We start from the raw sequence: 12,929 nt of genomic DNA on the forward strand, positions 1-12,929 counted from the left end.
TGCTGCCAGCAATAGTGGAGCAAAGGAAAAGGGAATGCACAGAAGTTCCCAGTCAGAACAGACCACTCGGGAGGGGATAGAATATTGCACAGATATTGTTGGACAAGACAATAGAGGGATTTGTAGAAGACGACATGAATTTTAAATGAGATATGTTGTGGGGGTCTTCCCAATGCCGAACTGAAGGATGTTATGACTCATCCAAGAATTTACGTCAGGCAGTCGGACAGCATGGAGGCAGTTGAGTGAGGGGCAAGGGGGTTAAGAGAGGCGGTGATGGTTTATCAGCATAAACGTGAAAGGTGACCCCGTGCCTGCGATGATGTGACTGAAGGGTAGCAGGACCCATGAACAGATGAAACCCGAAGCTCATATGGATCTTTCACTGAAGTGTCGTGCAAGACCTAGCCCCAAGCTGCAGGACACAATTGAACATAGGTGACCCAGCCTAAAGCCCCGACTCCTGCCAGTCCAGTTTGTGGATAATTGCAAATACAAAGACCATGGTTCTAATGTATTTGTGAAATAGTACAATCCAAACACCTTAATACATTAAAATGTAAATGAAAACAAGATCAACAGTATAAAAACACAGGATACTACTAAAAAAATAATTATTAAAAGAAACATATGGGATGCTTGGCTTTATAAATAGAGGCATAGGGCTCGATTTTAGCACCCGCTATCGGGTGCGTTCCTGGCAGGGGGGGCTCCGAAAAATCGGGGAATCCCGGAGCGGGTCGGGAGCCCGGCTCCAACCCGTCCACTTCCGGGTTCCCCACAGACGCGCCGACGTGCGCGCGCAGCCCCCGCATGTGGGACTCCCACAGGCAATTAAAGCCAGCGGGGTGCCACTTAACAATATTTATCTAGCTATTTCAGGTCATTAACAGACCTGATTAAGGGAATATGTCAGGAGGGGTGGGATTTTAGAAACAACTGGGACTGTTTCCTATACTGGGGGAAACACTCCGAGTTGAAATGGACATGTTGCAGCCATCAGCCTGTGGCAGCTGCAAAGGTCCATTTGACAGGTGTGGGGGGGAGACCCTCACTCATTGCAGGAGGCCACTCTGTCACTTGGGACAAAGTTTGGCCTCCACCACCCTCCTCCTGACAATCAAATTCACCAACTTGCACACTTACCCCGGGGTCCAGACACATGTACCTACCTTGCGGACCCCCTCAGATGTACATCTTCCGGATGGGGGCCGCCGTAGCTGCAGTCATGACCTCCTCGGAGGGCAAACAGCATCACCAGCCTCGCCGGCCAAGCCGTCCACCTCTGACACGTGGAGCTCCACAACACAGTGCTGTGACACATCCACCTGCATAGCAGGAGGGAGGGCAACCGCAGAGAGAGATGCGTCGCAGGGGGCACTACCCTCGCCACAGGGTCCACAGACCGAGGCTCAGCTTCCTGGACCTCTCTGAGCAGCAGTGCACACGGAGGCTCAGAGTCACTCGACATGTAGTCATGGACATCTGCAGCCTCCTTTATGGCGAGTTGCTCCCGGCTGGCCCGAGCACCATCTTCTTACCTGTTTCTGTCAAAGTCACCACTGCCCTCAACAACTTCTCCTCCGCATCCTTCCAGGGTGCCACCGGGGACATCGCCAACGTCTCTCAGCCGTCTGCACAAAAGAGCCCTGCAAATACACCTACACCCACTCTGCAGTGACACAATGGGTGGCATCAGGTGTGGGTCTGCATTGTGATCCTCAAGAAAGGGCATTATTGCACAAACCAGACAAGATTCGCAAAGACGTGGCAGTAGTGGTGCCAATATAATATGTGACGTGAGTTGGTCAGAAATTAAATATAAGTAAAAACCATGACAAACCCTCAAAACACCCTTGTGTATCCTCTTCATGCTCACAACACGTTTGCCTTACGCTTCCTATTGTACATATGTGATGCATGCCCTGTGGCTGCAGCACAGGTAGTGGCAGGTTGAGTGAGGCTGACCGTGAAAGAGATGCATGAGAGGGTGAGTACGAGGTAGAGCCATGAGATTGTATGAGGATTGGGTTGAGTGGTAGTGGCGGGATGAGTACTGGCGAGGTGAGTAGGTGCAGGTAAGATGAGGATGAGGTTTGAGTGGGTGTGAGGGGTGATGTGACAGAGTAGTGTTGGCAGTGCAGAAGGAGATGTGGGGTGGGGACGGTGATGTGGCAGACGGAGTGTAGGGGAATGAGTAAGTGTACTCACTTTGGCTGACCTACTTAGGTCATTGCAGCGCCTCCTGCACTGTATGCAGGTGGGCGATATGTTGGTGGTGCAGGTGACCTCCTCTGCCACCTCAAGCCAGGCCTTCCTGGTGGCAGAGGCAGGCCGCTTCCTCCCGCCCGCCAGGGGGGGGGGGGGGGGGGAAGATCTCTGTCCTCCCCCTCACCCCAACTAATGATACCTGGAGTGAGGCATCATTAAACTGGGAGCAGCCTTCCCCCTTGGCTACTCCATGCTGTAATTCTTCCTATTTGTTGCAGCATCTGTCAGTGGAGGACTGCCCCTTTAAATAGAGCTCCTCCAGCTGACAGAGCTTACTGCGCATACGCAGTCCGCCTGACGTGCAGATCAGCAGTGAGGAACCCGGAAGACCAGGTAAGTGGATCCAATTAGGCTGTGATCGCACGCAGGGCAGACTGATTTCGCCGGGCGCATGCCCCCCCCCGCCGCGAACCCGCGGTCCTGGCAATATCGAGCCCATAGTGTACAAAAGCAAGGATGTTATGCTAAACCTTTATAAATCACTGGTTAGACTTCAGCTAGAATATTGTGTCCAATTCTGACAGACAGGGAGAAACTGTTTCCACTAGCAAGGGGATCAGTAACCAGAGGAGACAGATTTAAAATAATTGGCAAAAAAGTCAAGGAGAAATGAGGAGAATTTTTTTTTAATGCAGCGAGTTGTTACGATCTGGAATGCACTGCCTGAAAGGGTGGTGAAGGCAGATTCAATAGTAACTATCAAAAGGGAATTGGATCTCTACTTAAAAAGGAAAAATTTGCAGGTCTATGGGGAAAGACCAGGGGAATGGAACTAATTGGTAGCTCTTTCAAAGAGCCGGCATAGGCACAATGGGCCGAACGGCCTCCTCCTGCGCTGTATGATTCCATGATAAATTCCAGAAGCTATCAAAAGCTGCACACCAAGCTGCACTATGTTGAGCGTGATCTACAATTCTGTATAAATTGTGAAAAGAAAGACCATCAAAAAAGGCTCAGAACAAAGAACTGATGGATACATTTTATTCCAAAGAGCACAGAAAATTTTCATGTTTTAAAAAAAAACACATTGTGAACAGATTAAAAGTTAAAATGATGAAGTTGTATTCATGACATAACTTAAAACGTAAATATTAACAGCAAATTTTTCTTTAAAAAAGTGCAAAAATACGACAATGTTATTCAGTGAACATCAGCTCACCATCAGAAGGTCTGAGAAGCAGCACCTCACTGCAGTACACAGCAGGACTGATTGAATCTTCAAAACTGCACACGTATCAGAAACTCACGACCCTTTGATCCAACCGTCACATTTCTCTAGTTTCTGACTTGAGGCTAAATTCTTCTGTCCTCTCAGAGTTTTCCTTTTGGAAGGGAGAGGGGAGGTGATAGGAAGGGTTGGCATCTGTGAACTCTGGCTGATGTTTAGCTCTTATTTGTGTTGGCCCTGTAAAGGCTACCTCAATATTAGGAACTGGCTGAAATGAGGTTGTGTTGTTGCTGTATAAGGTACTGGCCAGGCAACATCTGCAGCACTATGAGTAGTCCCAGTCACCATCACTAACAGCATATTACTGCCCTTGAGAGGGTACAGGAGGGGCAATAAATATGATTTCAGGCATCAGAAATTCGAGTTATGAGGAAAGGTGGTAGAATCTGAGCTTGTTTTCTTAGGAAAGATGACCTAATTGAAGTTTCAAGATCATGAAGGGAATTGGGTCAAGTAAATTATTCACAATGGTAAAGGCTTTGCATACCAGGCGACATCAGTTAAAAATTTGCAAGTATGAAGAAAGAAGCAAAGTCAGGCAGATTTATTTCCATCTAGAAGATAAGTGTCAAATGAGTTAGCCAAGGATATCATTGAAGCAGACAACAAAGATGGGACAACAATAACTTGCATTTATACAGCGCCTTTAATGTAGTAAAACGTCCCAAGGCGCTTCACAGGAACGATTATCAAACAAAATTTGACACCGAACCACTTATGGAGTTACTAGGACAGGTGACCAAAAGCTTGGGCAAAGAGGTACGTTTTAAGGAGTGTCTTAAAGGAAGAGAGAGATGGAAAGGTTTAAACATAGAACATAGAAAATAGGAGCAGGAGTAGGCCATTCAGCCTTTAAGCCTGCTCTGCCATTCAATATGCTCATGGCTGATCCTCTATCTCAATACCATATTCCCGCTCTCTCCCTATACCCCTTGATGCCTTTTGTGTCTAGATCTCCTTCTTAAATAAATTCAGTGACTTGGCCTCCACAGCCTTCTGTGGTAGAGAATTCCACAGGTTCACCACCCTCTGAGTGAAGAAATTTCGCTCATCTCAGTCCGAAATGTCCTACCCCGTATCCTGAGACTGTGACCCCTCGTTCTAGACCCCCAGCCAGGGGAAACATCCTCCCTGCATCCAGTCTGTCCAGCCCTGTCAGAATTTTATATGTTTCAATGAAATCTCCTCTCATTCTTCTAAACTCTAGTAAATACAGGCCGAGTCGACCCAATCTCTCCTCATACGACAGTCCTGCCATCCCAGGAATCAGTCTGGTGAACCTTCACTGCGCTCCCTCTATTGCAAGTATATCCTCTCTTAGGTAAGGAGACCAAAACTGCACACAATACTCCAGGTGTGGTCTCACCAAGGCCCTGTATAACTGCAATAAGACATCCTTGCTCCTGTACTCAAATCCTCTTGCAATGAAGGCCAACATACCATTTGCCTTCCAAACTGCTTGCTGCACCTGCACGTTTGCTTTCAGTGACTGGTGTACAAGGACACCCAGGTCCCTTTGTACATCAACATTTCCCAATCTATCACCATTTAAATAATACTCTGCCTTTCTGTTTTTCCTTCCGAAGTGGATAACTTCACATTTATCCACAATATACTGCATCTGCCATGTATTTGCCCACTCACTCAACTTGTCTGAATCACCTTGAAGCCTCTTTGCATCCTCCTCACAACTCACGATCCCACCTAGTTTTCTGTCGTCAGCAAACTTGGAAATATTACATTTGGTACCCTCATCCAAATCATTGATATATATTGCGAATAGCTGGGGCCCAAGCACCGATCCCTGCGGTACCCCACTAGTCACCGCCTGCCACCCCAAGAAAGACCCATTTATTCCTACTCTCTATTTCCTGTCTGTTAACCAATTTTCAATCCATGCCAGTATATTACCCCCAATCCCATGTGCTTTAATTTTGCACACTAAGCTCTTAAGGCCTTCTGAAAATCCAAATATACCACATCCACTGGTTCTCCTTTATCTATTCTACCAGTTACATCCTCAAAAAACTCCAGTAGGTTTGTGAAACACGATTTCTCTTTCATAAATCCATGTTGACTTTGTCTAATCCCGTTGATATTTTCTAAGTGTCCTGTTATCACATCCTTTATAATAGACTCTAGCATTTCCCTACTACTGATGTTAGGCTAACTGGTCTGCAATTCCTTCTTTTCTCTCTTCCTCCTTTCTTAAATAGTGGGGTTACATTTGCCACCCTCCAACCTGCAGGAACTGTTCCATAATCTGTAGAATTTTAGGAATAGTTTAGGGAAGGAATTGCAGAGTTTAGGGCTTAGACAGCTGAAGGCACGGCCACCAATGATGGAATGCAGAAATGTGGAGATGTGCAAGAGGCCAGAATTGGAGGAGCGCAGGGCTAGAGGAGCTTACAAAGATAGGGAGAGACGAGGCCATGGATGGATTTGAAAACAAGGATGAGAATTCAAGGGTAACTAGATGCATTTATGGAGAGACAGGATTGCGGGATATAGTGATACAACAGGTAGGTCAGGTCAATCTAGGAAAATGGTGCAGGCTTATTGGGCCTACAGGCCCTTATCTATTCCTAAAAATTCTTATCTTATTATACACTCAATAGTCCAGCTCCCCACAAGGATTTGCTTTTTGTCTTCTTCAACCACTAGACCTCCACTTTGGGAGAAAAAATAAAAAAAGCAAAATATTATTTGAATGGAGAAATACTACAAAATGCTGCGGTACGGAGGGATCTGGGTGTCCTCGTATATGAAACACAAAATGTCAACATACAGGTGCAGCAGTTAATCCAGAAGGCAAACGGAATATTGGCCTTTGTTTCTAGAGGGATGGAGTATAAAAGCAGGGAAGTCATGCTACAATTGTACAGGGTGCTGGTGAGACCACACCTGGAGCACTGCGTACAGTTCTGGTGCCCTTATATATGGAAGGACATACTGGCATTGGAGGCAATTCAGAGAAGGTTCACTAGATTGATTCCGGGTATGGAAGGGTTGTCTTATGAGGAAAGATTGAACAGGTTGGGTCTATACTCATTGGAGTTTAGAAGAATGAGAGGAGACCTTATTGAAACATACAAGATTCTGAGGGGACTTGATAGGGTAGATGCTGAGAGGATGGTACACCTCATGGAGGAATCTAAAACTAGGGGGCATAGTCTCAGAATAAGGGGTCGCCCATTTAAGATGGAAGTGAGGTGGAATTTCTTCTCCCAGAGGGTCGTGATTCTTTGGAATTCTTTACCCCAAAAAGTTGTGGAGGCTGAGTCATTGAATACATTCAAGGCTGAGTTAGACAAATTTTTGATCAGCAAGGGAGTTAAAGGATATGGGGAAAAGGCAGGAAAGTGGAGTTGAGGTAAAAATCAGATCAGCCATGATCTCATTGAATGGCAGAGCAGGCTCGAGGGGCCGAATGGCCTACTCCTGCTCCTATCTCTTATGGTCTTGTGATGTGCGGGAGTCTCCTCTCTTCCTTCACCTTGTAGGGGCTCATGAGGTATTTCTCTTGTGCTGACTCCAATGAGGCAAGAGCATTGCCTGTGGAGAGAAGAAATATAATTTCCTTAGTTTACCATAATCCGATGCCAATTAAGTATAACACAGTGAAACTTTGCAAGAATTTTGATAATGGTAGTATATGTCAAATTCATGCAAAAGCATATGATTACTGACCAAAATATTTACTCATTAAGCTCAAAGGAGTTTGTTATATTATTGCAATGCATATTATATAATGTGCATCAATAATTGCTGAGGTATCCATACATGATGTAATAAGCACACAGTCTAATAAAATAGTGAAACACTCACCAGAATCAGGAGTCAGGTTCGAACATTTCTTGGTGCCCATGTTATTTGTATTCTTTAGACACATTGGTTTCTTGCACTGTTGTTCTTCTTTAATCAAATGCAATTATTGATTTTTTGTTTACCATCCATCTCAGATCGTCAATGCATTTCTAAGAATAAAACTTTTGGCATTTGACGACGTCTCCTCTTTTAAAAAAAGCATTAATAATTTTCCAGCATGCCAATGCTACTATAGAGTATTGTAAACAATTTTACAACACCAAGTTATAGTCCAGCAATTTTATTTTAAATTCACAAGCTTTCGGAGGCTTCCCCCTTCGTCAGGTGAACGATGTGAAAATAACTTGGTGTTGTAAAATTGTTTACAATTGTCAACCCCAGTCCATCACCGGCATCTCCACATCATGACTATAGAGTATAGAATTGGTCTTTCACCGCGGGTCTCGTGTCAGGGCCGTTTTCTTCCGTTTATCCGCACGGAGTAGGAGAAAGGCATTTGTGCAAGTTGGGGTGGTTTAGAGTTATATACAGCACGGATAGAGGCCCTTCGGCCCATCGTGTCTTTGGAGTATATTTAAACAAGTGACCTCTGATGAGGTTCCTTCCTCTTCCCGCTGGAAGAATTCTTAGTCTCACCATGCTGGATCATATAGAAAGTACAAAATCCTCCAAAAATACCTTTAAAAATCACAAAACCTGCATGATACAACACAGTATGTTTAATATGGGATGGAAAGCGTAACAGTATTTCCCAGCTGGGAAGGCAGTGCACTGCTCAGACTTGATGTACAACATTCTATCCAGAATAGTTTTCAGGCAACCTAGGGTTTGAAATCTGCATGCAATTCATTCCACTGCACAGGACAGCTGTTAAAGTATTAAAGAAAAAATTTTACAAGTAAGTTTAAATTTAGGATTTGACATTAGTATCCTGGGCAAACTAATCTAACTGAACAGTAAATTAAAAAGGCAACTCATTTGTACTGTGAGCACTTTTTTTATGATTATGACTAGGATTAGTTGGGATTTTACTTTGTGATGCACTCCAAAGAAAAACTAAAGCATTCAAAGTATCAGAGGTTATTTGCAACACACTCTTGAATATAAGGAATTTTAGGACAAGGAAAAGGCCATTTACAAGCTTGGCCTTTTTGATCAAACATGCCTGTCTCATCTTAGAATTACACAGAATTTACAGCACAGGAACAGACCATTCGGTCTTTGCCGGTGTTTATGCTCCACACAAGCCTCCTCCCACCTTACTTCATCTCATCCTATTAACATATCCTTCTATTCCTTTCTCCCTCATGTACTTATTTAGTTTCCCCTTAAATGCATCAATGCTAATTGCCTCAATGACGCCATCTGGTAGCAAGTTCCACTTTCTAACAACTCTGGGTGAAGAAGTTTCTCCTGAATGCCTTATTGGATTTATTAGTGACTATCTTATTTTTATGACGCCTAGTTTTGGACTCCCCCACAAGCAGAAACATTTTCTCTACATCTACCCCTTCATAATTTTAAGGACCTCTATTAGACCCTCTACTATCTTCTGGCTATCTTCCCTCAAACCTTTCCCTTGAAACACATCCAATTCAACTCATTATACTGCCGGCTTCAGTGGCCCTTGACAGCACTGCTGCCAGACCCTCAAAGCCCTTTTTTGTAAAGTCACCAGCACCATAAAGACCACGATGTGGTTAATTATACCGTCACCCTGAATACGTACTTTCATTTCAGCCTGCCAGCGATGGGGATCGTTTTCTAATCCAGGTGTATGCGTTATTGCCTGCAAAGAAAATTAGAGTGCAGTTTGTTTGTTAACAGAAGAGACTGTGCATGGAAAGAATGAATACTCAAAAAAAAAACTACTTTCCAGGTGGCAGTTTCATACGGTTTGTAAATGAAATTAATTAGACCCATGATTCTGAAGCATGAACCCTGATTGATTTTCTGCTGAAGCCCTGAAACACAATATCTGAGAAGCTCATGCACAGAGAGCCGTTCAGAGGTCAACAGTACTCAACTTTGCACTAACTCTAGTTGCTCACAAGTCATTTTTCATCATTTGTACATTTTTTCTATGCAGAAAAGGAATGTGATTTCCAAGTCAGTCAGTCAGTCACAGGTTATTCCTGCACTGCAAGATATCCCACAAGATATTTAGCTCTACTTGCACAGTAACAGCTGTAAACCTGTCCACAATACAGTCAATACTGCACATAGGATAAAAGGTGCCTGGCAGCGAGTTACGAGGGGAGCAATCGAATCCAGAGGTTCTGATGACATCAGAAATCAGAAAAACAATATCAGCACATCTTATCACATCTCTCAAACACCTCAGAGTGCTTCAAATACAATGATTTATTTTTGAAATGCAACTGTTCGATGGACAAATGCGGCAGCCATTTCACGCACAGCAAGACCGCACAACAGAAATTAGATGAATGACCAGCTGAAAGGTGGCCAAGAGTAGCTAGCTGGACCCATTTATGAACGGCAACTGAAACCCAAGATAGAATTCTTGCCTAAAGCTCATTTAACCACTTATTTTTGTTTAATGACAAGTTGGGAGTTCATTAGAAGCATTTTTTAACCTTCACATAGTGGGTCAACTTAAGAAAAGACTGAGACATGCAGTTGAAAGTATAATAAACACAATAGTGGTGCTGGACACAGGCTCATCATTTTAGGCAATTGGCACTGTAGTCAGATTTTAATCAGGAAGTTACTGGGAAATTTGTTTGGTAAACTGGTAAAATTATAAACAGTAAGGAAACCTTCAAATACATCTACTTACCAAAAAATAACAATTCCTCAGTGCCAGTATAATGACAGCAAGGTGTCAGCATTAAATTTACATAGCGACAGGTTCAGTGCTTCACCCAGCAAATTACTTTTAGGTTACAGTGACTGTTGTGTCATATTAGTCCCGCAGTTGTAATTAAGATTGCTCATAATTACAGTGTTAAACAAGGTTAGATACTGAGTATCTTTAAATAAGAGATAACTTGGCACCCTCTTGTGGAAAGGACTGGCCCAGCATCAGTGCACAGAGGCAACTAACTTATACAAGAGATCAGAAGGAAAACAGCGGAAAAGTCAACGAAACACAATTTCACTGCCTACAGAATCCGCACTCTGGGAAGGCAAGAGCTGAAAATGTGGCCATCACTAATGTGATCACATTGAATAAAAGCAGCAAAATAAAAACCTATGATTTCAATTGTCATTCACAATACTTCACTGCCTGTTGACTGAATTATGGTGCAGCACTGGGATTGAGAAGTGCTCAGAATAAAATACGTACATAGAGGCAATGTGTTGTTAAAGGAGTAAAAGCAGCAAGAATATTTATATGATCTACACTTCTTAAGGCAAAATGAGATAAAATAAATGACCAAGTGCTGAGACAGACAAGTGAGAAGGGAGGTAAGATAGAGGTTATTGCACATATGAATCTGTTGGCCAAAACAGTCCTCCCTCATTCTTCAAGCTCCTGAAATGAAACTTTTTAAATACAAATATAATGAGCAAAGAAATTCTGATATAATGCTTTTGTATTAAATAATTCCCTCAGTTGTAGGCGACTGATATAGAATAGGCTAGTGCCAGCTGGGCCAAGTAGTAGCAGTAGTAGACGTTGTGAGCTCAAGCCCCACTCGAGAGTTGAGCACATAATCTACACTTTAGTGTAGTGCTGAGGCAGTGCCTCATTGTTGGAGGTGCTGTCTTTTGGATGAGGTATTATACCAAGGCCTCATCTTTCCTCTCAGCTGGGAGTCAAAGAAAAGCTGGAAGAGTTCACCTAGTGTCCTGGCAAGCATTTATTTCTCAACCAACACCACCAAAATAGACGAATTGGTTATTTAGCTCTCTGCTGTTTGTGACACCTTGCTGTGTGCAAATTGACTTGCCCACAAAACAACAGTGCCTGCACTTCAAAAGCAATTCATTCTCTACGAAGAGCTCTGGGACATGATGAGAACGTGAAAGTTACTCTTATGAATGCAAGTCCGTTCTTTCTCAACAACTTGCATTTATATAGCGCCTTTAACATAGTAAAATGTTCCGAGGCGCTTCATAAGAGCGATATCAAACAAAATTTAACACCAAGCCACATAAGGAGATATTAGGATAAAAGGAAAGTTTTAAGGGGCGCCCTAGAGGATGAGAGAGAGCTAGAGAAGCGGAGAGGTTTGGGGAGAGAATTCCAGAGGTTAGGGCCGAAGCAGCTGAAGGCACGGCCGCCAATGGTGGAAGGACGAAAATCAGGGATGTGCAAGAGGCCAGCATTGGAGGAGCGCAGAGATCCAGTTTTAGATCTAGTAATGAGACAGGACTGATTAGTAATCTTATAATAAAGGATCCTCTGGGGGTGGGGGAGAGGAATGATCATAATATGATAGAATTTCATATTGAGTTTGCGAGTGATGTAGTTAAGTCCAAAACTAGAGTCTTAAATTAAAACAAGGCCAATTATGTAGGTATGAGGGGCGAGTTGGCTAAGGTAGATTAGCAAATTAGGTTAAAAGATATGACGGTAGATAAGCAATGGCAAACATTTAAAGAAATAATTCATAATTCTCAATGGAAAAGACATTCCCTTGAGGAATAAAAACTCCACGGGAAGAGTGATCCAACCGTGGCTAACGAGAGTAGTTAAGATAAGTATTAGATTAAAAGAAGAGGCTTACAATGTTGTCAAAAACAGTAGTAAGCTTGAGGATTGGGAGTGTTTTAGAAATCAGCAAAGGAAAGACCAAGAAATTGATAAAGAGGGAAAAAATGAATATGAGAGTAAACTAGCAAGAAATATAAGTACAGATTGTAAGAGCTTCTACAAGTATGTAAAAAGGAAGAGATTAGCGAAAGTAAAAATGGGTCCCTTAGAGGCAGAGACAGGACAAATTATAATAGTGCATAAGGAAATGGCAGGGACATTAAACAAATATTTTGTATCTGTCTTCACAGTAGAAGGCACAAAAAACATACCAGAAATAGTGGGGAACCAAGGGTCTAATGAGAGTGGGGAACTTAAAGTAATTAATATTAGAAAAGAAAAAGTACTGGAGAAATTAAGGGGACTAAAAGCCGACAAATTTCCTGGACCTGATGGCCTACATGCTAGCGTTTTAAAAGAGGTGGCTGCAGGGATAGTGGATGCATTGGTTTTGATCTTCCAGAATTCCCTAGATTCTAGAATGGTCCCAGTGGATTAGAAGGTAGCAAATGTAAACCCGCTATTCAAGAAAGGAGGAAGAAAGAAAACAGGGAACTACAGGCCAATTAGCCTGATATCAGTAGTCAGGAAAATGCTAGAATCTGTTATTAAGGATGTAGTAACAGTGCACTTAGAAAATCATAATATGATTAGGCAGTCAGAACGGTCTTATGAAAGGGAAATCGTGTTTGACAAATCTATTACAATTTTTTGAGGGTGTAACTAGCAGGGTGGATAAGGGGGAACCAGTGGATGTAGTATATTTGGATTTTCAAAAGGCATTCAATAAGGTACCACACAAGGATTGGGGGTAATATAAAAGCATGGATTGAGGTTTGGTTAATGGACAGAAAACAGAGCGAAGGAATAAACGGATCA

At 43.0% G+C, this 12,929-nt stretch overlaps 1 protein-coding gene across 5 annotated transcripts in view; it reads right to left on the minus strand.

Annotated features, from left to right (window-relative positions):
• Positions 1-12,929, minus strand: part of LOC137326706 (centrosomal protein of 128 kDa-like) — a 359,621-nt gene that overhangs the window by 176,523 nt on the left and 170,169 nt on the right. For all 5 annotated transcript variants that reach the window (XM_067992037.1, XM_067992041.1, XM_067992038.1 and 2 more), the window contains exon 16: positions 9,057-9,116. In XM_067992037.1, the coding sequence (XP_067848138.1) occupies positions 9,057-9,116 (60 nt within the window). The remainder of the gene's footprint in view (positions 1-9,056; positions 9,117-12,929) is intronic.

Source organism: Heptranchias perlo, chromosome 10, assembly GCF_035084215.1.
Source record: "Heptranchias perlo isolate sHepPer1 chromosome 10, sHepPer1.hap1, whole genome shotgun sequence".
Lineage (NCBI taxonomy): Eukaryota > Metazoa > Chordata > Chondrichthyes > Hexanchiformes > Hexanchidae > Heptranchias > Heptranchias perlo.